Raw genomic sequence first — 26206 nt, forward strand, 5'->3', positions numbered from 1 at the left:
AAGAAGACCCTCAGGCTGTTCTTGGGAACAAGAGACATGTAGGCTAAATAATAGTGTAATTAGGCAGATTTGGAGTTATTTCAATGACTGGACCCAGAGAACAGACATTAATAATATGATGCGGTTTGAAAGGAGGTCACCCAAGGAGTTCCCCCAGGGTTCTCTTCTTGGCACTGTGCTATTTAACATTTTAATCAATGACTTGGAAAAAAGCACACAGAGAATACTCATCAACTTTGGAGATGTGAAACAAGTCTAGAGGGATAACCAAGAGATTAGATGACGAATCAGTTTTTTAAAAGATCTTAACACGTTGGAACTTTGAGCTGAATGAAATACAGTGAAATGCAATCAAGGACAATGTTTTAAAATTGACATTAAAAGTTGTTGTTGCTTGTCCTTTGTTATCAAAGAGGACTGTGACAGATGTCATGACTTACAGTGAATTGGATTTAAGAGAGGGAGGACTGTGTAAAGTCACCAGCCTCACTCTCTCCTCCAGAGCCATCTGGGTCCAGTGGCAAGATAGACATCAGGATGACTGGAGATGGCCCTGGATGTTTTAAGGCAAGTGGGGTTAAGTGACTTGCCCGGGGTCACACAGCTAGTAAGTATCTAAGGTGTTGCTACCTCCCTCACGAAGTTTTCCCTTATCCTGTCCCCTGCCTGCACCCAAACCCCCACATATGCGCGCACACACGCACACACACAGAGTAATCTCTCTTTTCTTAAATTTCTCATTGTACTTTGGACTTTCCCTTTCCCTCCCCACAATCTGCCTTGTGTCACAGTTATTCATGCACATACTTCCTCCTCACTGTTAGATCATAAGCAACTTGAGGTCAGAAATTCTTATAATTTCATCTTTCTATCCTTAATGTCTTACACACATAGAGTAATGGATATCTATGGATAGAGTATTAGACTTGGAATCAGGAAGAGCTGGGTTCTAATCTTGTCTCAGACACTTATTAGCCCAAATTCTCAGGACCTCAGTCTCCTTGTCTGTAAAATTATAGGGTTGGACTAAATGACCTCTAAGCTCTAAATCTATATGTTCCTATGACCTGCTGACATTTTTATATATTGCACACACTCCCCAATCTTTTTTTTTTCCTTCTCTTTTATCCCTGAGCTACTCTAAAGAACCAAAGCTGTGAGTATAGGCTACAGCCATAGGCTGAAACTTTATTAAGTATTTTCAGGCCCCATTTTTCCTCTTGATGATATAAAGTAGTTGGGGGTGGGGAGGGGTGCGGAGTGAAGCCCATGGCAGTGGCTGGGGCAGGAATTTAAAGATTAGTTAGTAGAATTATAGCACCAGCTCAAAATGCTCATGGGATTACTTCTAATCCATTGTGGAAAGGAAGATAAGAGATTCTATCTTGATTCATCTTGTTGCCTTGACACAACTTCTCTTTTGGCTCATCTTTCCCCTCTTACTTATAGGTCTATCTGCTTGTCAAAAACTGTTGGGAAGAAGACCCTGAGAAGAGACCAGACTTCAAGAAAATTGAGAGCACCCTGGCTAAGCTATTTAGGTATAGGTGTTTTTCCTTGTTTTTCTTCCAAGAAATTCAGATTGTTTCTTCATCTTTAAAATAGGTCTAATACCCTGTCTCTCTGCATGGGTTGTAGTAAGGAAAGTCCCTTGCAAACTGTCAAATGCTACATATAGTGGAGGCCTTACCAGGAGTATGCTGGTCTATGTTAAAAACTGGGGTGGGGCTGGGGCAGGGGAATAGATAAATCATACTCTTTTAATATTATTTAACATTTTCTCCATCCCTTTCTTAAGTCTAGACCATCAACCAAACAGCAAGTCAAGCCATGATTTGTAGTGATTGCCAATCTCTGAAGTCTCTAAAAATTTAACAACCAGCTCTCTAGATGATATAGAGTAGAACTTAACCAAATATCACTCTGGTTTATTTAGAGAAAAATGCCCCACTTTTCTGAATAGGAATTCTTACCTATTTTGAAAAATGTCCAATATATTTCAGAAGATTGGACTCCAAAAACATAAAAATACAATCTTTCTCCCTTCCACTTTTGCAAGCCTTAATTGCACCATAATGCAACAAAACTGTGCTTTAAGTATAACCTAAGTATATTAAGAGTTGATTTAAGGGAGTCTTAATCACTTGGTTCTACATCATCTTCCCTGATTATTCTCAAATCAGCATCACTAATCAGAGTGCAAGTTGGTACAAAATCAAGAATAGGATGCTATGCAAAACAACATCTCAAAGGAAGATGCATTCTTTTTGATACATGCACATATATACATATACATACATACATACATACATATATATATGTGTGTGTGTGTGTGTGTGTGTGTGTCCATGTAAGTAGTTTATGTATCTTAGATACCAAACTTTTTATCAAAGAAATTTCACACAAAGATTATTTTTCCATTTGACTATTTCCCTTTTATGTTCAAGGTTTACTTGGGCAGATTTTTAGTTTCATGTAATTAAAGTACTCTATTTTATTTTTTGGAATTGCCTCTTTGGTTAAAAACACATCTCTCAGGGGACAGCTAGGTGGCAGAGTGGTTAAAGCACCGGTCCTGGATTCAGGAGAACCTGAGTTCAAATCTGGCCTCAGACACTTGACACTTGCTAGCTGTGTCATTCTGGGCAAGTCACTTAACCCTCATTGCCCAACCTAAAACAAAGGAAGTAAACAAAAACACATCTCTCAGGGAGGAAGGAGGAGAGGGAAGGAGAAAAGGATAGAATTTGGAGCTCAAAACTTTAAATAAAAATGTTTATTTTTAAAAAAGAAAAAGAACACATCTCCTACCCAAAGCTGTGAGAAGTATATGCTCTGCTTCTCTTCTTGGAATAGATCTTTGAAAGGAATTCATTAAGCGATGAGATTCCTAATTGTAGGCCATCTCCTTCCCTGACACCTCTCTCACCAATCAAACTAAAGACTCTTTGAACAAAGAAACTATTTCTTCTACTTTTTAATCTCCTCTACCATCTTGTCCAGTGCCCTGCCCACATTCAGCAAATGCTATCGGGCTGACTTATGGCCCTCGGGACTTGCTCACAAAAACAAACACAGAAAAAAAAAATCTACCCATACTTCCCACACTTTTCAGTATAATAGAAATGTTCAATCCCAAATAAGTATTAGAACCCTAAAAAGAAACATAGAGGATCAGCTCTATGTAGGCTATTTTCAAATTAGATTTTAAAATATTTTCCCCATCATCAGTATGCTTCCTTTAAAGACCTTGGATCTGTAGGCCTGTGTTAATTTGCACAGTAGGCATAGCTCTCATATGGACCCCCCTCTCCCCCAGACCCTTTCTGGCCTTCTCTCCTGTGATAAAATAACTTTTCTTTATGTTTCCTATAGTCATTTCCACAGTCAAAACAGTGAAAGCTACATGGACACCTTAATCCGACGTCTTCAACTCTACTCTCGGAACCTGGAACATTTGGTGGAAGAAAGGACCAAGCTATACAAGGCAGAGCGGGACAGAGCAGACAGGCTTAACTTCATGTTGCTGCCCAGGTGAAATGAGGCTTCCTGCTAGTGTGGTTTCCCAGCATTCCATAGCGGTGCTTCATAGACTAAGCTATGCTTCAGCATGTCCTTTTGGGGTTTGGGGTGTCTCTCTCTCTCTCTCTCTCTCTCTCTCTCTCTCTCTCTCTCTTTCTCTCTCTCCTATCCAACATGTACATACTCCCTTACCCTTCTTCAGCTCAGTATATCTTGCTCTGAAGAATGCCTACCCTGTTTAAGCCATGTTATTTCTGGTTCCTTGAAATTTTAAGTATTTATAATAATAAAAAAAAAAGGTCAAAAATCCTTTAGGGGGATAGAAGGCAGGGTGAGTGGTCCAGATGGTGAGTTAGATACTGCTTCAGCTTAAAACAATTATAAAGCAGTTTGTATTTAGATAGAAACTGATGTGTCTAAAAAAAAAGAAATGGGACAGCTAGGTAGCACAGTGGATAGAGCACTGGCTCTGGATTCAGGAGGACCTGAGTTCAAATCTGGCCTCAGACACTTGACACTTGTTAGCTGTGTGACCCTGGGCAAGTCACTTAACCCTCATTGCCCTGCCCCATCCCCAAATAAAATAAAAATTTTTAAAAATTATTAAAATATTTACACTAATAGATAAAAGCTGGGCCAGAAGGGCTAATCAAATATCAGCTAGCTTTTACAAAGGGATGTAGATTGAAAAGATTTAACAAAACCCAAATTCAAAATATATTTGTTCTCCTCCCCCGCCCCGCCCCCCCCCAAAAAAAAGCCAGAATACAGTGTTGCTTTTACTATGTGGCTCTCTGGGAAGAGTGAAGACAAACTCATAGTGGTTGCAGCAGGTTTCTCTAGGAAAGTATTCTTATCCAAGATATTTATGAAAATGATCCAAATGTATTAGACTAAGACTCATTCCTCAGTGGACAAATGGTTGAATGTTATGAACAGTTTTCAAAGGAAGAAATCCAAAATATGAAGCATATGAAAATTTCTCCAAATCATTAATAATTAGAGAAAGGCAAATTGAAACAACTGTGAAATTTCACCTGATGCCCACGAAACTGGCAAAGAGTGAGGGACTTCAGGAAAACAATAAAGTACTGTTGGTTGAGGTTGTGAATTGATGAAACCATTCTAGATTGGAACTATGCCCCTAAAGTTGTTAAATGGTCCATAATTTTTGACCCAGTGATACCACACATGACTAGGTATATGCCCCAAAGAGAATAAAGGAAAGGAAAAGGAAAAAGAGTCCAAATGTACAAAAATATGACAGCACTTTTCATAGTAGTTCAAAATTGGAAATCTAGGGGGGTGTCCACATATTGGGAATGAGCTAAACAAATTATCATTTATGAATACAATGGAATATAGTTGTATGACATGGCAAAATGGACAATTTCAGAAGAAACCAGGAAGATTTCCATGAACTGATGCAGAAGGAATTGAGTAGAACCAGTAGAACAATTTCTAGAAAGATTACAATATTATAAAGAAAAATAACTTTGAAAGACTAGCGAATTCTGACCAATGCAACAACAAATCCTGAATTCAGAAGATGAATTACCTCCTACCAGTAAATGCAGATTGAGAAACACATTTCTGGACATGGCCAATGTGGGAATTTGTTTTGCTTGAATACTGGTATTTGTTGAGGGTTTTGTTTTTCTTTTTTTGTTATTCAGCTGGAAAAGGAGGAGAGAGGGAAAGATAAGTGCATGTTAATCAGAAAAAAATTTAAATTTTCAATAGAAACAAAAAACATTTATCCAACCAAGTTTGCTTTTGAATTCTGTTACCAATGGACAGAGTTGCTTCATTGCTTGCTGGGCAGATTAACAACACAGAATGAAACCAGCTGCAACACTATTCAAAGTAATATCTTTGTACTGTGACCAGTGAGTGGGTGATAATACCTGGACATCCTGACAATTAATGCCTTGTACTTGGAAGCTTAAAACAGAGACTTCTTGTGATAAGAGAAACAAAGAAACACTGATCCTCCATTCTTGCCTCCCACCCCCGCACACACACCTTAAATGTAGATACAAAAATGACTTTGGTAACTCTCCAGTTACTGAGGAATCTAGAAGGATCATAAGAGTGTACCTCTCAGTATGATGACTGATAATGTTCTCCAGGATTGGTAGGAAATGTGGGGTGCATCTGTGGAGTGGTATGTACATCTAACTTCAAAGAATACCAACGTTTTTGAGAATGGTTGCAGAAAATTTCTGTTTTAAAAAATGAAAAACCTCAGGAACTATCACATTAACTACATCATCATGATGTTCCATAGTCTTTATACCTTAGATTCTGAAGAAGACTGAAAAGATCATGTTATATATATAATTATTGGACCTTGAATAAAAGAGCTAATGTAGATGATCAGTATGAATGCTATAAGTTCAACATACCCTGGACTATCTGTTAGGCAGTCAGTGGTTTTCAGTGTTGACCTTGAACAGGGTCACATTCCCATGGTAAAGAACTAATTATGATATGTGAATGTAATAGAACATGATTGTGCCATAAGAAATGATGAAAAGGATAGGTTCAAAGATACCTGAGAACACTTGTATGAACTAACACAGAGTAAGATGAGCAGAAACAGGAGAACAATAACAACATTATAAAGACAAATGATTTTGAAGGACTTAAGAACTCTTATCAGTGCAATGACCAACTATAGTACCAGAGGACTAATGATGAACCATGCTACCCACCTCCTAACAGAGAAGTGATAGATTCAAGAATGGGATATACATTATTTTTAACTTTACATTTTTTTCCAATTACATGTAAAGATTTTTTTTTGAGTTCCAAATTTTTCTCCCACCCTCCCTTCCCTCCCTCCCACCCCAAAGCCAGCAAGCAATATGATGTAGGTTATACATTACAAACATGTTAAACATTAGTCATGTTTTAAGAGAAAAATCAGAACAAAAGGGGGAAAAAAGCAAGAAAGAATAAATAGGGACAGCTAGGTGGAACAGTGGATAGCGCACCAGCCCTGGAGTCAGGAGGACCTAAGTTCAAATCCGGCCTCAGACACTTAACACTTACTAGCTGTGTGACCTTGGGCAAGTCACTTAACCCCAATTGTCTCACCCACCACCACCACCACCAAAAAAAGAATAAACAACAACAATGACAACAAAAAAGCCCCAACAAAAGTGAAAATAATATGCTTCAATCTGCATTCAGACTCCATAGTTCTTTTTCTGAATGTGCAGAGTATTTTCCACCATAAGTTTTTTTGGCATTGTCTTGGATCATTGTATTGCTGAGAAGAGTTAAGTCTATCACAATTGATCATCACACAGTGCTGCTGATACTGTGTACAATGTTCTCTTGGTTCTACTCATTTCACTTTGCATCAATTCATGTAAGTCCAGGTCTTTCTGAAATTTGCCTGCTCGTCATTTCTTACAGCACAATAGCATTCCATTATGTTCCTATACCACAGCTTGTTTAGCCATTCCCCAATTGATGAGTATCCCCTCAATCTCCAATTCTTTGCCACTGCAAAAAGAGCAGCTACAAATATTTTTGTACATATGGGACCTTTTCCCTTTTTTATGATCTCTTTGGGTTATAGAACTAGTAGTGGTATTTCTGGGTCAAAGCCTTTTAGGCATGGTTCCAAATTGCTCTCCCGAATGGTTGGATCAGTTCACAGCTCCACCAACAGTGCATTAGTGTTCCAATTTTCCCACAACTTCTCCAACATTTATAGTTTTCCTTTTTTGGTCATATTAGCCAATTGGATGGGTGTGAGGTGGTATCTCAAAGTAGTTTTAATTTGCTTTTCTCTAATCAGTAGTTATTGAGAACATTTTTTTTCACATGGCTATAGATAGCTTTAATTTCTTCATCTGAAAACTTCCTGTTCATATCCCTTGATCATTTCTCAATTGGGGAGGGATATACATTTTTGGACATGGCTACTGTGGGAATTTGTTTTGCATGACTAGCCATATTTGTTATAATGATTTGCTTTTTTCTTTTAAATTGGAGATGGGTTAAGGTAGACGGGAAAGGGGAAAAATGGTTGTTGATTAAAAAAATAGAATATATTTTAAAATTTTAAAAATTAAGTCAGCACAAGTTTTAGACACCTCTAAGAAATCAATCAATAAAAGGTATAAACTAAGGATTAACAAGCCCTTGATTATTCTGGAAAGAGTAAAATGCTTTAAGAGATTGGGTAAAATTAGTTTATATTACACAGGAAATATACTGGGAATGGTTGAAGGATTGACATATCTTTTGGTCTATATAGAGCAAAGAAAAGATTCTAACAGTGAGGAATACAGCTTTAAGAGCACCTCTAACTAGAGGGCAGCACAGTTGGATGAGGATGATTGAGATTCTTTTAAAGGTCATGAGATTTGGACTTCCCATAGTCGTTGGCATCAGTGACCTTAGAACAGCAGTGGCTGTTGGTAGTAAGTGCAGTGGGAGTGGATAGACATTCCAAGGGCAAACTAAACACATAGAAGAAAAGCAGCAGGGGCAGCTAGGTGGTGCAGTGGATAAAGCACTGGCCTTGGATTCAGGAGGCCCTGAGATCAAATCCAGCCTCAGACACTTGACACTTACTAGCTGTGTGATCCTAGGCAAGTCACTTAACCCTCATTGCCCCGCAAAAAAAAAAAAAAAGAAGAAGAAGAAAAGCAGCTTCAGGACTCTACAAGGGTAGACCCAGAAAAGAGTTAGAAGAAATTCATGATTTTAAAAGGAAAAAAAGGACTTTCTGTAGTCAGGATTATGAGTTACCCTTTGGCCACCTGTGTTCTCTTCCCCTGAATCCTGTGCCTACTCTCCCCCTCAATCCTGGATGTAATTGTGGGAAACTATACCCCAGATTTTGAGGAGGATGTTCTATAACAAATGTCCATGTCATATCTCCTTAGTACTCCATTAAAAAAATTTTTTTTTTGGCGGAGCAATGAAGGTTAGGTGACTTGCCCAGGGTCACACAGCTAGTAAGTGTCAAGTGTCTGAGGGTGGATTTGAACTCAGGTCCTCCTGAATCCAGGGCCAATGCTCTATCCACTGTGCCACCTAGCTGCCCCCTAGTACTCCTTTTAAAAAGCTAATTAACTATGGCTGGCTAATTAATAATTATTGGGAAGAACACTAAATGGGGATTTGGAAACCAGAGAACTAAATAAACCACACCAACCCATCAAGTCAGTAATAGCTTTTCTTGATGTTAATTGACTTAATGTTAATTGACTATGGTGTTCTTGACTAGAAAAGGAGATGAACAGGTAATATAGAATGAGATATAACAGGGAATGTGCAAGTGCAGAACTGATATCCATGAAATAGTGAAAGAAAAAAGTGAAAGACAATAGCTTAATCTCCTATGGGAGATTTATGTAAAATTATGGATAATAATCACACAGTACTTTGTACATATTAGGAACTTAATAAACATTTATTGAATTAATGAAAAGGTGTGGATGGGTTGCTAGTTGCACCAGTGAAGGAACAACCACACCAAAGATAGGAATCCACCAAAGCACTACTAATAAAGCAGGACTTTGTGACTGGTCTTTGCTCTAGTCTTTTACCAACTATCTAGGGTGTCTCTGGTCCAGTTTCCTGAAGGCCAACTCAACACATAGAGTACTATAGATATGGCCAGCTACATGACTAGCCTCCCTACTTTCCCACTTTTGTCTCTACTGCTTAGATATACTAAGGATCATTGACTTGGTATGCAAGAGGTACCATACTTCTTCAATTTTATCATTACAGCCTGGGTTCTCTCTTTTTCTTTTCTTTTTTTTTTTTTTTTTGGTGAGGCAACTGGGGTTAAGTGACTTGCCCAGGGTCACACAGCTAGTAAGTGTCAAGCGTCTGAGGCCAGATTTGAACTCAGGTACTCCTGAATCCAGGACTGGTGCTTTATCCACTGCGTCATCTAGCTGCCCCCTAGCCTGGGTTCTCTCAATGACTCTATTTACTGTTTAAAGAAACCAAGCATTTTTTTTTCTTTCAAACATATTTTCAAACATAAAATATTTCAAACATACATTCAAATATTTTAAATATATGTTAAAAACATATTTGACTCCAGTAAAATTTGAAAGGATTTTTAGTTTGGTCTAGATCTTATTAACAAATTTAGGGCACATTTTCCCCCTTATAATCTCATAAAGAACATTCTGGCTTTTTTTTGTTTGTTTCTTTGTTTTGGTGAGGCAATTGGGGTTAAGTGACTTGTCCAAGGTCACACAGCTAGTAAGTGTCAAGTGTCCGAGGCTGGATTTGAACTCAGGTCCTCCTGACTCCAGGGCCAGTGCTCCATCCACTGTGTCACCCAGCTACCCCAAGAACATTCTGGCTTTGAATATTTTCTTTCTTTTTTTCTTTTTTTGGTGGGGCAATCGGGGTTAAGTGACTTGCCCAGGGTCATACAGCTAGTAAGTGTCAAGTGTCTGAGACTGGATTTGAACTCAGGTACTCCTGAATCCAGGGCCAGTGCTTTATCCACTGAGCCACCTAGCTGCCCCATGAATATTTTCTAATTCTTGGTCAGCGAGTATACTTTGGGACAGTATTTTGCTCATGAGACAGCTTGGTGACAGTGACTAAAATGCAAGATTTGGAGTCAGGAACTTCTGACTCCTGCCTCAGATATTTATTCACTGTGTCACCCAGGGCAAGTCACTTAACCTCTTTTGGCCTCAGTTTCTCCATCTGTAAAATGGAGAAAGGAATCAATTGCTCAAACTGAAACCTCTGCGTTCTTTCCCTTTTTCAGGCTAGTGGTAAAGTCTTTGAAGGAGAAAGGTTTTGTGGAACCTGAACTGTATGAGGAGGTCACAATTTACTTCAGTGACATTGTAGGTTTTACCACCATCTGCAAATACAGCACCCCTATGGAGGTAGTCGACATGCTCAATGACATCTACAAGAGCTTTGACCACATTCTGGATCACCATGATGTCTACAAGGTAGTCTTAAAATACCCTTAATAAGGCTGAATAGATTGAGAGAAGAGGATCGATATGTATGATGGAAACTGGTTGTCTTCTTACTTGTAGTATGTTCCCTCCTCAGAAGAGGGAATTTTCCCAGTTTTTTAAAAAATTAAGTTTGAGGGTGTGGGAGGATAGTGTCTATAGACTATATGCTGGTGAGCTTGACTTCTATTCCTGAATAGGAATGAACTCTAAAATGAATTATTAACAGAGTGGACAAGATGGAGAGATGTGGTCAAGATGATGATAGTACAGTTAGGTGGATTCAACAATGGTGAGATACCAGAACCAAAAAGTAGGCTGATGGCAACTTGAAATCTCTCCTGGAGTACAAGGAATCTGTCCTTGGCCAATTGTTGTTTGATATTTTTATCTATGACATATAAAAGGACAGATGGAATTCTTATTAGAGTTTCAGATGGCATGAAGTTGGAAAGGATGTTAGCTAACACACTGCTGAGGGAATTAGTATGCACAAAGATCTCTAATAGTGATTAAAGCAGTCTCAAATCACATCAATAAATCAACTTCACAAGATGGGGAAAACATGAATAAGAAAGCAGGTCATCTGAAAAAAAGATCTGGGATTTTCTTAGACTGTAAACTCAATGTAAGTTTACAGTATAACATGATAACCTCAAAACTCATGAATATAATGAACTTTTTATTTCTTCTTTCAAAAAAAAAGATATTGTTCATAACAAGGGAGGTTACAGTCACACTATACTTTGTCAGACCACATCTGGATAATTGTATTCAGTGCTGGTCACTGTGTTTTAGGAAGGACATTTTCTTTTTTCTTTTTTTTTAATCATAAAAGTATTTTATTATTTTCTAGTTACATGTAGAGATAGTTTTCAACATTTGTTTTTATAAGATTTCTGGTTCCAAATTTTTCTCCCTGCCCCTCCCCAAGCCAGCAATCGATCTGATATAGATTATATATGTACAATCACATTAAGCATATTTCTGCATTAGTCATGCTATAAAATAAGAATCAGAACAAAAGAGAAAAACCTCAAAAAACAAAAAAAACAAAAAAAGTAGAAATAGTATGGTTCAATCTGCATCTAGATTCCACAGTTCATGAGTCCTTTGGAACTATCTTGGACCATTGTATTGCTGAGAAAAGTCAAGTCTATCACAGTTGATCAACACACAATGTTGTTGATACTGTATACAATGTTCTCCTGGTTCTGCTCATCTCACTCAGCATCAGTTCACGTAAGTCCAGGAAGGACATTTTCTACACATCTCTAGAGAAGGGCAATCAAGTTGAAGAACCTGGGAACATTTAACCTGAATAAGAGTACAGATGTAGCAGATCACAACTGTTTTCAAGAATTTTTAGGGCTGTCTTGTAGAAGAGTGATTAGGCTATTTTTGCTTGGCCTCAGTGGACAGAAATAGGAACAATGGGTAAAAGTCTCAAAGAGGTCTTGACTTAAGGGAATAACTTCTTAACAACTGAAGCAATTAAAAAGTGGCTACTGGGGCAGCTAGGTGGCGCAGTGGATAGAGCACTGGCCCTGGAGGCAGGAGTACCTGAGTTCAAATCTGGCCTCAGACACTTAACACTTACTAGCTGTGTGACCCTGGGCAAGTCACTTAACCCCAATTGCCTCACTAAAAAAAAAAAAAAAAAGTGGCTACTTTCATCTCTTTCTACTTGTCTGACCATTGCTCTTGAGTCTCCTTTTCTAGAATATCCTCCAGATCTTCTCTCTCATCCCATGTTATAGCTCTGTTCTGGGTACTCTCCTCTTCTTTCTCTACATACTTTGTCTTGGAAACCTCATCAGTCACAAAGGATTCAACTATTACCCCAATACAGATGACTCCAAAACCTACATATTTGGTCTTCGTATTCCAGTCCCACATCGTTAGCTGTCTGCTAGACATCTACATCTGGACTTCCTGTAGACATCTGAAATTCAACAGGTCTAAAATGATTTCTCCCCTTAAACTACCTTTTCCTAACTTCTCTATTTCTGTGGATATCACTATCTTTGTCTCCCAGCTTCAACACTGGTTGAACTAGAAATAAAAATAAGATAAAAGGATGCATGCACTCAATAACAATATCAATCTTGAGCTAATTTTTAGAAAAAGATTTAAATCTTAGTACTAGACTAATATGCATGGCAATAATAATATTGCTAATAACGGATATTTACATGATACTTTAAAGTCTACAAAGAACATTATATGCATTATATCATATCAAAATAACTGTCAATGAAGAAATGATTCCCACCTATGAATTGGTATTTGCAAAATGGTCAGTGCTAGAGAATATATTTCTAATATATTCTTCTACCAAGTGGGGAGAGGTAAAAATTGGAAAATAATGAGATATATTTCAATGAAGACAAAACAGGCTTTTCTGAAATATTTCTTAATTTTCTCTGCTGAGGAAAGTGGTAGAAGGCCAGTTGTTGGAATAACATAAAATTATTCTGTCCAGTGCAAAATATATAATGCTCATCATCAGAGTATGTGGGTGATTTATATTGTTAATAAGTTTATTGTGCACTTAAAGCACATAGTAGCTGTTTTATTATTCATCTAACTAGAGAAAATGACATCCTAGAGAAGTTATTATAGGAATGCTCTTATTAATATGTTTCCCAATAACATAAATTGTATCTTCTCAAAGATAATTCCCACTAGTAGTGCAGTGCCATGCTCAGGCTGAGCATTATTCAGTCCATATTATCAATGATGTAAAATGACCACTGTTGCATTAATTTCTGTGATTTTCTAAGGAGTAAGGCAGCTAAAGAGAAAGCTGTTTCCACAGGTAGAGACCATTGGAGATGCCTACATGGTTGCTAGTGGATTGCCAAAGAGGAATGGCAATAGACATGCAGTAGACATTGCCAAGATGGCTTTGGACATCCTTAGTTTCATGGGATCCTTTGAACTCCAGCATCTTCCGGGCCTCCCTGTGTGGATTCGCATTGGAGTACATTCTGGTATGGAATTAAAAGTTATGCCAGCTAGGAATAATGTTTACTTCTTTGCATGAACTAAGTCAGTAAAGGGAAAGGGTTTCCAAAAGTGATCTCTATGTCAGCCTGTCATAAATACTTTATGTTCTCTTTTTAAGTCCTAAGGGTACTTAGATTTCTAGGGACTGTCAGATGTGGCTTCTGAGCCTAAGGATGCCTGGGCAGGTTTTAGTTTTTCTCAGTTCATTCCTTTTGATCACCAAGTGAAAAGAAGCCAGTTTTTGAGACAAGCTACCCCATGCCTCAACCTCATTAAGTGACTTGGGATTCTATTGCCTTCTCCCCTCCACCCCCCACCCCCTTTCTCCATATATTCTTTATGGTACATAATCAAAATATTTTTGGTTAAGATTGGATTATTTAAACAAGACAAGCTGAGCAAATCCCCATGATGAAAGGGCACTATTATTCCTCTTCCCCACAACAATCTTCTTAAAAAATGTAAATCCACCCAGAACAAGGGTTCTTCACTTTTCTGTTTTGCATCTTAAACCCCTTTGGCAGTCTGATGAAGCCTATGGGCTACTTCTTAGGATAATGTTTTTAAATGCACAAAGTAAACTATACAGGATTGGAAAGGAAACCAATTATGTTGAAATAGTTAAAGTTCACAAATGGCAGGTTAAGAAAGCCCTGCCATAGAAGCTACTAACTTCTGGCCTAGGACCAGCAAAAGAGACTAAAGAAACCACCACAATCCCTAGGCATAAGAGTAGTAGGCCAATCATACATAGGTAGGCTTTTCTCTAGAACCCAACAAAATGACCATTCTGGCTCTTGTACTTGGTAGGGCTCTAATGAGCCAGCTACTGGAGCTGGACAGTAACTTATGTAGGTAGGAGGCGGGAGGAAGGCAAGAAGGTTGGATTTCCAGCAAGCACTAACAACAGGCTATATCCCAGGTGCACAATCAGCATGAATACCCCGCCTTCAATCTTCTGCCATTGTCAAGGTAGCACAGAAAGTGCCAAGACTAGCTCCCTGGGAAAAATACCTTTCCTTTTCCCCACTTCCATAAAGACCCAAATGGGTCTGCAGTTTGCTGCTCTGAGGTCTTTCCCCCTTTGATTGCTGCTTTTCCTTCCAACATTTTTATCTACTGCTGTGTCCCATTTGTCCTCACTGTTATTTTGATTAGTGCTGCCTTTGGTATTTATTTTAACCACATTATACTTGTTAAAAAAAAGTCATATTCAGATCTGCAGCTCTTTAAGGATTCCATAGCCCACAGCCACATAAACTATGGACCACAGGAGCACTTGGCCACCAAATGTGTCTCAATGGGAGATCTGGGGCTCCAGACCAGAAGTCCCCCAACCCTCAGCCCTCCAACCTTGGCCATGCAGAAAGCACTCACATGGGATGCAAAGGTGACTTAGTATCCCAAGGCTATTTCTCTATAACCATCCCACAGTGAAAAGGAGCTCAGGGGTCAAGTGCCCCCATAGGGTAGCCTTTAAACTTCCATTCACTGAGAGGTCTCAGGGATGCTTCAAGTCTCGTTGTACTCACTTGGCATACTCCTACTCCTATGTCCCAAGCGTATGTACTATGCTTTGCAAACTTTACAGCCCTATAAAAATGGTAGCTATTATCATCACCACCACCATCATCAATCACCTGAAGCTTGTTCATTGTCTAGCAAGTCACGGAAGTGCATCTGTCCATGAGAGAATTGCTCCATAGCCACACTTGCACAGAAGGGCTCTTTTCCTCGTAGGCATTATTTATTTTTATCATTGTTACTGTAATGAATGTGTTCTACCAGACTTTAGCTCCACTGTGTTACAAGTTAAAAATTCTCTTCTCCTCTCTCCCCACCTTTTTCAGGGCCATGTGCTGCTGGAGTTGTTGGAATCAAAATGCCTCGTTATTGTCTGTTTGGAGATTCTGTGAACACAGCCTCAAGGATGGAATCCACAGGCCTCCGTAAGAATGAAAACTGGCTTTCATTGTGGCTTGAGTATCCACCAACAGAGTAGCACTGTTGTAAGAGCTGAAAAATATTATTAGAGATGAATAAGGTAGTGAGAGGAGTATCCTTTTCTTAGACTGAAAATTATTCTATTATATATAAGAATTTTCCCCCTGCATCAGTCATGTTTGTGGTGATCAGAGGCCATGATTCATTATTTTTTATCCTGAGTCATGTGTAATGAGATAGCCATGAAAATGAGCATTATTCTATAGGATCAGAGAAAGCTTAATGGTGGGTAGGCCCAGTGAGAAATTGAATATGTTCCATCTTGCCTTCCTATGTTCATTTTATTTGGTTATCATAGAGATTCACACTAGTGAGAAAAATGTCTATTTACTAAAGGCAGATGCTTATATAGGAATCATGTGTTCCAAAAATGTGATTGCTTGGAACTGGGGGAACATTTTCCCCTAGAAATGATGCTATGAAGATTTCCTAAGTCAGTCTGTTGTTGAGTTGTGTCTGACTTTTCATGACCTGTTTGGGGTTTTCTTGTCAAAGATACTGGAGTGCTTTACCATTTCTTTCTCCAGCTCATTTTACAGATGAGGAAACTGAGGCAAACAGAGTGAAGTGGCTTGCCCACTGTCACACAGCTAGTAAGTGTCTGAGGCCAGATTTGAACTTAGATATTCCTAGTTCTAGGCCCAGTGCTCTATGCACTGTACCACTTACTTAGTTGTCCACAAAGTCAGCCTACAAACACTTATGTGATATAATGTGCTAAAGTCCTACTCTAATGCCTACTTGTGTTATGGAAGTAGCCCTGGGTTCTTGAAGGCTATGACACCAGAGCATAGTTGTTAACAAGCTAGATAGGCTTATATTATAGAACTGGTGAGGGACTGATGGTATGTCTGTCTATGCCCATAGGCAAGACTCATTACTGGGCTGGCTACATGTAGGGTGATAAATTTTTCAATCATGGCAATGTTAAGTTGCATCAGTGGAGGGATTCTCCCAGGATGAAATGACATCTTTGAAATTGATGAAGTACCTGAACTATAGAGAACTAATGGTTCTGTAGAAGTATTCTACCATTTCTAACTTTCTTGCTAAACAGAAATACTTTCCAGTTTGCCAAAAGGAATACAAGGAACACATCTACCATTTCCCACTCCTGAAGATACATACGTACTCCATCCCACCCCACCCCACCCCACACACATCTAAACTGACTATTCCTACGCTTTTCCTCTACTTCCACTGATCTAGTTCTTTTGAGAACTTTGGGGCCAAGAGACGGCCTCTTGGAGTCATGGAGATGCTTGGTAAAGTCGAGCATAATGGAAGCTTGAAACTATGGACAGGGGTGAGAGTTCCAGTGGTTTCTTGGGAAGGAATGTGGTGCTCCAGGGGCAAAGTGAGAAGGAGAACCAAGACTCTGGTAGCAGCTGTTCCCATGGGATCTGATGGGGATGAAGTAAGAATTCAGGCAGGAGGGTATGTGAGATCCTCTCAGTGCTGCTTTGGTGGTAAATAGTAAATGATAAATTGGCAAACAATTAGCTCTCCAGAAAAAAAAAAAGATGTGCATGACATACTTTTAAGTTTAAGCTATATTATTAAAATTTTATCCATCACTTTAAAAAGTCTCAGTTAGGGGCGGCTAGGTGGAGCAGTGGATAAATCACCGGCCCTGGATTCAGGAGTTCCTGAGTTCAAATCCAGCCTCAGACACTTGACACTCACTAACTGTGTGACCCTGGGCAAGTCACTTAACCCCATTGCCCCATAAAAAAAAAATTACCAAAAAAAAAGTCTCAGTTAACAAAAAGCAATCAACAAAATAATAAATCAAGTTCTGAATTGTAATGTTGTATCTATTTTTGAGATGTACACGCTCACACTGAAAGACTGACTCTCCCAAACAGGGTTCCAGCCCAACACTTGACCCTCCAGTCCCCAAGAGGAACAGGGTCTCCTTAACTAAAGGAGAAAGGGCTATGAGGGCATAATGCCTTCAGGGTGCTCCCATAGCAGCCACTGACTGTAGGACTTTGTAGATTAGTGGGACATAGATGTTATGGGAATAGTGATCTGTATGCACAGCTTAGAACTCATAAATCAAAGTGTCCTTCAGTATACTTCAGCCTGATGGTGAGAAGTGGGGCTGCTAGGTGGCACTAACTTTGTCTGGGTCTCAGTTTTCTCAACTATAAAATAAAAGGTTTAAATGAAAGGACCTCTAAGGTCCCTTCCAGCTCTTAATTGATGATTCTACAATACTATTATTACAATAGAAGGATATAGAGTGGAATGAAGTGGTCTTGATGAGTGTAGGGGGGGATCTTAAGAATCGGGTAGACCAAATAAGATTTGTGCTAACGTTTTGGGGTTTTTTTTAATTATTTATGAGACTGGTTTGGGAGATGTTGGTTTTAAGCTTTTGTTGAGTATTTGTAATGGACTTGGTGAGTATATAACAGTGGTTTCCAACTTACTTGGGACCCTGGTTTCTCATTGTTAGTTGTTCTTTCTTTTCTTTTTTTTCATTGTTAGTTTTTTTTTTTTTTAAGTGAGGCAATTGGGGTTAAGTGACTTGCCCAGGGTCACACAGCTAGTAAGTGTTAAGTGTCTGAGGCCGGGTTTGAACTCAGGTACTTCTGACTCCAGGGCCAGTGCTCTATCCACTGCACCACCTAGCTGCCCCTCATTGCTAGTTTTTCATATGCATAAGGAGCAAGAGAGCAGGACTTGAGAGAACTGAATTCCCTCCAGTCACACATCACTGCTAAGTAACTCCTTGGATATGTCCTATAAATATCTTAAATTATGTCCATAACTGATGTTTTTATTTTTCCATGGACTTGCCTTTATTTCAAATTCCCTTTTTTTCTATTAAGTAGATTCATTTTTCTGTTTTTCTATTCACTGTCCTCCCAGTCACTTGTTTGTAATTTTAGAATCATCCTTGACTCTTCCTTTTCCCTCATCCCACACAGCCAGGCTATCACTAAATTCTGCTAGTTCTACCTCCACAATATCTCTCACTCTTGTCCTCTTCACTCACATGGTCACCACCCTGATGGTGCTTCCCTGCCCCAAGCTAGGACACATCTACTGCAATTGTGGACAGTCTTGCACGAACTGAGGAAACAGTGATTAGGAAACATTCTACAGAATAATGAAAATCATTTGCACTCCGATGTGAAAGGACATGCTTTAAGTAGGTCACAAAGTCTCTTTTTAAGAGGATACCTAAGATAATAAGAACAGTTGAAACTGCTTGCTAGAATAAGTGGGAACACATGTGACTATGAAACTGGATTCTAAATGGAAGTAATTTAATTGTGCTTTTTCCTTTTCAGCTTTGAGGATTCATGTGAGTGGATCCACTATAGCTATTCTGAAGAGGACCGAATGCCAGTTCCTATATGAAGTGAGAGGAGAAACTTACTTAAAGGTAACAGATATATAGAAACACTATCCACTACTTTTATTTATTTTAACTATATTTAGAGATGTTTTCATCGTTCAGCTCTCAAGCCCCACAGCTGAGGAAGGTAAAGAGAATCCTTTCCCCAATTATCCTTTCTGCCTTCTCCTCATAGATTAACGATCAATGTGAAAAATGTCAACAGCTTACTTTTGTTTCAGTTAAGTGGTCTCAGATTTGGTTTTTAAAAAAAAAATTTTTTTTTTTTAGTGAGGCAATTGGGGTTAAGTGACTTGCCCAGGGTCACACAGCTAGTAAGTGTTAAGTGTCTGAGGTCGGATTTGAACTCAGGTACTCCTGACTCCAGGGCCGGTGTTCTATCCACTGTGCCACCTAGCTGCCCCTCAGATTTGGTTTTGACATCACGCAATTCTTTTTATTTTTCTACATTCAGGGGCTCATTAAAAGGTTCTATTATTTCCTCACAATACAGTTGTCTCCAGCACACTCCTGGAGAGTTTCCTGGGGTAAGGGAGGGGGTTTGGGCAAGTAATATCCTCCTGTTTCCTTACTTCCTGCCTTTTACATAAAATCATGACAAAATTCTGCTGTTAATATTATCTATCTTTTAAAAACTTATAATGATGCCTTATATTACATTAATTTCTGAACATTCTCTTCCCCCTGTCACTCAACTAGTGATTCTGCCCTGATTTTTTAAAAAAAAGATTCTCTTTTGTTTGTTTGCTTTTTTTTGTTTTTTGTTTTTGGGTGAGGCAATTGGGGTTAAGTGAGTTGCCTAGGGTCACACAGCTAGTAAGTGTTAAGTGTCTGAATCCAGATTTGAACTCAGGTCTCCTGACTCCAGGGCCAGTACTCTATCCACTGCACCACCTAGATGCCCCCCCCCCCCGCCAAAAAAAGATTCTTAAAAATAAAATAAAGCTATAGAAGCAACCAACACACCAACCATGTCTGATAGCATATGTGTATATGTATGTACACATGTATATGTATGTGTGTATATATGTGCATACGTATACAACATTCTAACCAAAGGAAGAAAGTGCTTCTCTGGGGGCCAACCTTGGTTATTATAACAATATTCTGTTTCATTTTATTCTTTCCATTTACATTGTTGTAGTCATTGTACCTATTGTTTTCCTTGTCACTCTTATTTTTACTCTTCATAAATTTATATGCCTTCCCATGTTTCTCTGAATTTCTCAGATTTATAATTTCTTGGGGTACAATAATATTCTATTTCATTTATGTTCCATGATGTACATATAAATCACATTCCCCAATCACAGATTTAGAACTGTAGAATTTTAGAATTGTGAACAAATTGTGGTATATGATAATGATGTGCTATTACAAATGATGAGTTTGATGATCTTAGAAAAACATGGGGGAAGGGCAGCTAGGTGGCACAGTGGATAAAGCACTGGCCCTGGATTCAGGAGGACCTGAGTTCAAATTCAGCCTCAGACACTTGACACTATCTGTGTGGCCCTGGGCAAGTCACTTAACCCTCATTGGCCTGCAAAACAAAACTAAAAAAACAAACATGGATAGACTTGCAGGAAATGAAGAGTTAAATGAGCAACCATATAGTACAGTAGAAAGAACAGAATTTGGAGTTAGGAGATGTGGATTCAAATCTAAGCCCTGCCACCTACTACTTGTACAACTTTGGAAATTCTACTTTGCTTCCCTGGTCCCCAGTTTTATCATCTGTAAAATGAGGAGAATGGATTCAATAACCACTAAGGTTTTTTCCACCTCTAAATCTATCAATCCGGAAGTCTATTGTTTGCCAATCTACTTTTCAGTTTTCCCTGAGGTTGTAGTTTTTGTCCTTGGGTTTATTAAACATTGAGCTACTGAATTCACTTATTTCTAGTTCTTGCTTATCTAGTCTGTTCCACTGATTATTTTTTAAAATTAGTACCAAATAGTTTTTGATAATTACTGTTTCTTAGTATAGTTTGGGGTCTAGAAATGTTATTACTGAATCCTCGAGAATCAAGTCAAAAATTACTTGAAACAATTAACAACTTTAGCAAAGTAGCAGGATACAAAATAAATCCACACAAATCATCAGCATTTCTATACATGACCAACAAAGTCCAGCAGCAAGAGATAGAAAGAGAAATTCCATTTAAAGTAACGGTAGATAATATAAAATACTTGGGAGTCTACTTGCCAAGACAAACCCAGGAACTCTATGAACACAACTACCAAACACTCTTCACACAAATCAAATCAGATCTAAATAATTGGAAAGATATCAATTGCTCATGGATAGGCAGAGCTAATATAGTAAAAATGACAATACTGCCTAAATTAATTTACTTATTCAGTGCCACACCAATCAGACTACCTAAAAATTATTTTATAGAGCTAGAAAAAATAATAACAAAATTAATCTGGAAAAACAAAAAATCAAGAATATCCAGGGAAATAATGAAAAAAAATTCACAGGAAGGTGGGTTAGCGGTACCAAACCTGGAGCTTTACTATAAAGCGGCAGTCATCAAAACTATCTGGTACTGGCTAAAAAATAGAGTGGTAGATCAATGGAATAGGCTAGGCTCAGGAAATGCAGTAGTAAATGACACTAGTAATGTAGTGTTTGATAAACCCAAAGACTCTAGCTTCTGGGATAGGAACTCAGTATTTGACAAAAACTGCTGGGAAAACTGGAAGATAGTATGGCAGAAATTAGGCATAGACCAACATCTTACACCTTATACTAAAATAAGGTCAAAATGGATACATGATTTAGACATAAGAGGTGATACCATAGGTAAATTAGGAGAGAAAGGAATAGTGTACCTATCAGATCTTTGGAAAGGAAAACAGTTTTTGACCAAACAAGAGATAGAGAATATTATAAAATGCAAAATGGATGATTTTGATTATATTAAATTAAAAAATTTTTGTACAAACAGAAGCAATGCATCCAAAATTGGAAGGGAGGCAGAAAGCTGGGAAACAATTTTTGAGGCCAGTACTTCTGATAAAGGCCTCATCTCTAAAATATATAGGGAATTAAATAAAATTTATAAGAATCCAAGTCATTCCCCAATTGAGAAATGGTCAAAGGATATGAACAGGCAGTTTTCTGATGAAGAAACCAAAGCTATCTATTCCCATATGAAAAAATGCTCTAAATCTCTGATTAGAGAGATGCAAATTAAAACAACTCTGAGGTACCACCTGACACCTATCAGATTGGCTAAAATGACAAAAAAGGAAGATAATAAATGTTGGAGAGGCTGTGGGAAAATTGGAACACTAATGCATTGTTGGTGGAGCTGTGAGCTGATCCAACCATTCTGGAGAGCAATTTGGAATTATGCCCAAAGGACGATAAAGCTGTGCATACCCTTTGACCCAGCAATTCCACTTTTAGGTCTTTTGCCCAAAGAAATCATGGAAGGGGGAAAGGGACCCACATGTACAAAAATATTTATAGCTGCTCTTTATGTGGTAGCAAGGAATTGGAAGTTGAGGGGGTGCCCATCAATTGGGGAATGGCTGGACAAGTTGTGGTATATGAATACAATGGAATACTATTGTGCTGTAAGAAATGATGAGCAGGAAGAGTTCAGAGAAACCTGGAGGGTCTTAGGTGAGCTGATGATGAGTGAGATGAGCAGAACCAGAAGAACATTGTACACAGTATCATTAACATTGAGTGTTGACCTACTGTGATGGACTATATTCTTCTCACCAATGCAATGGTACAGAAGAGTTCCAGGGAACTCATGATAGAAGAGGATCTCCAAATCCAAGAAAAAAAAAGAAAGAAAGAACTGTGGAGTATAGATGCTGATTGAACCATATTATTTCTTTTGTTTTGGGTGCTGTTGTTTTTTTTTCTATTTTGAGGTTTTGCATCACTGCTCTGATTCTTTCTCTTATAACAGGATTAATGCAGAAATAGGATTAATGTTATTATGTGTATATATATGTGTGTGTATATATCTATATCTATATCTATATGTATAGAGATATATAGATATAACCTATATCAGATTACCTGCTGTCTAGGGGAGGGGGGGAGGGAGGGGAGGGAGAAAAATCTGAAATTGTAAAGCATGTATAAACAAAAGTTGAGAACTATCTTTACATGTAACGGAAAAAATAAAATACCTCATACATTAAAAAAAAAAAAGAAATGTTATTACCCCTTCCTTTTTTTTTTCATTATTTCACTTGAGATTTTATTTAAACCTATTGTTTTTCTAAATAAATTTTGTTATTGTCTATTTTTTAAAAGTAATCCCTCGGGCACATTAACACATGGTTTATGGAGCTGTAAATTAGGATAGTCATTCTATTTTTTTTTTTTGCAGGGAAATGAGGGTTAAGTGACTTGCCTATTGGCACACAACTAGTAAGCTAGTAAGTGTCAAGTGTTTGAATCCGTATTTGAACTCAGGTACTCCTGAATCCAGGGCCGGTGCTTTATCCACTGCACCACCTAGCTGCCCCTAGGATAGCCGTTCTACAAAGTAGATTAGAACTTTGGCCCCCAAAGTCACCAAATTGTACTTATCTTTTGACCCTATTATACCTAAAATCCAAAGAGATCAAAGAAAGGAAAAGGAGGGACAGCTAGGTGGCTCAGTTAACCCTCATTTCCTCACCAAAAAAAAAAAAAAGAAAGAAAGAAAGAAAGGAAAAGGTGCCCTGTGTGTATGTGTATAAATTGCCTTATTCTACCACCAATGTGTCTCTTTTCTGTCTCATTAGGGAAAAGGCACAGAGACCACCTACTGGCTTACAGGAGTTAAGGACCAGGAGTACATGCTGCCAACACCTCCTTCTGTGTAAGTTATAGAATGGGGAAGGGGGAGAGGGATAAAAAACAGAAAGAAAGAGAAACTGGCTGTCTTGGTTTTAAATGAAAATATCTATATTTTTTCAAAATAGAAAAAAATCTCACAAGAAGAATGGTATTGTTCCACATATTTTTGCAAATTTCTTTAATGTCTGGCTAAATAGAAAACAGCTGGATTCTCATATATTCTTCTGCATTCAATCTTTGGCTATTTGTTATTCTGGTTGAAGAAAATCTAGCCTCACGTAGATAAGTACTTGGAAAGGGGAGGAATATTTTAAAAGGCAAATAACATTTTAGTATTATTATGAAAAAAGTTGTGATCTCACAGGTCAGAATTGAATGGCTCTTGGAGACCTTCAAGGATTCTTAGACCATACTTTGAGAAGTGCTCCTATAGACTTTTCTATGTATAAGAAATTTAATCTTTAAGAGATTCTGTATGCATGAAAAGAATATATCAGACAAGAGTAGACTATAGAACTTCACTTCTAGGGCTTCCTGGGGGCCTATTTAGGTCTTTAGTGATGCACTATATTCCTTTCTAAGTTCTGATGAGGTAACAAATGGAGATTTGACAAATTCTGGCTTGTTACAAGAGTTATGAATTTAGTTTCCATTTCTATTCCTGGAGAAAAAGCAGTCCAACTAATTAAGGAATAAGAGCTCTGCTCCCATCCCTTCCATCCTTGAATTTTCAGATCCTCCATACCCCAGGCTGGGGTCACTTATGGTAATAATGTTTTATAACTATAATACAAACAGCAAGGTCACCTGGGAGATCAGCAGGTTTTCAGCACGTGGATACTTTAGGGACTTTCTAAGTTATCTAGAGGGGCCATCCACCTAGTAATTATGAGCAGAGCCTAGACACCAAGGTTTCTGGCATTTTGAACCTCTTTGAGTATGTCTAAAATTGAGGTTACAATTTCTAAAATTCATAAGACACTCAGCATCTGGGGGCATCTAGGTTTCTCAGCAGTTTGGTTAGTAACAGGCTTTTGACAAATATTAGCAAACATTCAGATACCTTTTTTCTTGGCCTTTGACAAAGGCAAGAAATTGACATCTAAACTTCTAAATACAAGGCCAACTCTATGAGAGGTACCAAAAGCCCCAAATTAAACCAGACTTTTGCCATTTGCCCTGAGAATAGCTATGTGACCTATGGCTAGTACAGCCATAAGACCTACTCAAACTCCTGGAGTCCTCCTATTACCGTGGACTAAGCCTAAATTTACCTTTGACCAATAAGTTTGTGAGTCAGTCAGTAAAAGCATTTTTAAGTACCTACTCCGTGCCAAGCACTGTGCTAAACAATGAGAATACAAAGAAAGACAAAAATCATTCCCTGTTCTCAAGTATATCACAGTCTAAGGAGGGGGAGAATTTACAAACTATGTACAAACAAGTTATATACAGGATAGGCTTCCTGTGGAAGATAGGATTTTATATGGAATCTGGAGGAAGCCAGAGAGACCAGAGATAGGGGTAAAGAGTTTGAGAATTCCAACAATGGGGAACAGCTAATAAAAATACCCAGAGTTCAGGAGACTGAGTGCAGTGGTACAGAGAAATGTGTAAGAAGACAGGAAAGGCAGGAAGGGGTCAGGTTTTAAATGCCAAACAAGATTTTCTTTTTGATACTAGAGGAGATAAGGAACCACTAAATTATTTTTTTTAAGTGAGGTGATGTGGTGATTCCTGTATTTTAGAAAGATAAACTTGACATCTGAATGGAGGGTGCATCAGGATCAGTGTGGGGAGAGACTTGAGGTGGGGTGATCAATCAACATGCTATGGTAATAGTCTGGGCTTCAAGTGATGAGGACCTGCTCCAGGGTGATAGCTGTTCAAAGGAGAGAAAGGGGTGAGAGAGATATTTTGAAAGTAGAGTTAATAGGACTTGGCAATAAATTGGATATGGAGATTCATAGAGAATGAGGAATTTATGATGACACTTAGGTTGCAAGCCTTGGTGACTGGAAGAATAGTGGTATATGTAACAGTAATAGGAAAATTAGAAAGAGAGAGAGAGAGAGAGTTTGGGGGCAATGAAGAAAGATAATAAGCTCAGTTGTGGACTTAATAAGTTGAATATGTCTGTAGAAATCCAGTTTGAGATGTCTGATAGGCAGTTGGAGATGAAAGACTAATGATCAGGAGAGAGGTTAAGGCTATTTAAGTAGATCTAGGAACCATCGACATAGAGATGATTATTGAATCCATGGAAATTGATGAGATCACCAAGGGAAATAATATGTTGAAAGAAGATGAGAGGACCCAGGAGAGCCTTGGGGATACATATCATTAGTAGGCATGAATGAACCAAATGAAGATCCAGCAGAGCAAACTTAGAAATTGCAATTAGACAGGGAAGAAGAGAACCAGTGGAGAGTAGTGTCCCCAAAACCTAGACAGAATAGAGTATCAAGGAGAAGATGGTGATGGACATTATCAAAAGCT

The 26206-nt window shown here is 38.3% G+C and overlaps 1 protein-coding gene across 1 annotated transcript in view; it reads left to right on the forward strand.

Moving 5' to 3' along the window:
- GUCY2C (guanylate cyclase 2C) overlaps positions 1-26206 on the forward strand; it is a 93972-nt gene that overhangs the window by 64302 nt on the left and 3464 nt on the right. Inside the window, exons 20-26 of the mRNA XM_043966965.1 lie at positions 1450-1541; positions 3376-3534; positions 10295-10487; positions 13318-13492; positions 15359-15457; positions 18818-18912; positions 23653-23729. Coding sequence (XP_043822900.1) covers positions 1450-1541; positions 3376-3534; positions 10295-10487; positions 13318-13492; positions 15359-15457; positions 18818-18912; positions 23653-23729 — 890 coding nt within the window. The remainder of the gene's footprint in view (positions 1-1449; positions 1542-3375; positions 3535-10294; positions 10488-13317; positions 13493-15358; positions 15458-18817; positions 18913-23652; positions 23730-26206) is intronic.

The sequence above is a fragment of the Dromiciops gliroides genome, chromosome 5 (assembly GCF_019393635.1).
Source record: "Dromiciops gliroides isolate mDroGli1 chromosome 5, mDroGli1.pri, whole genome shotgun sequence".
Lineage (NCBI taxonomy): Eukaryota > Metazoa > Chordata > Mammalia > Microbiotheria > Microbiotheriidae > Dromiciops > Dromiciops gliroides.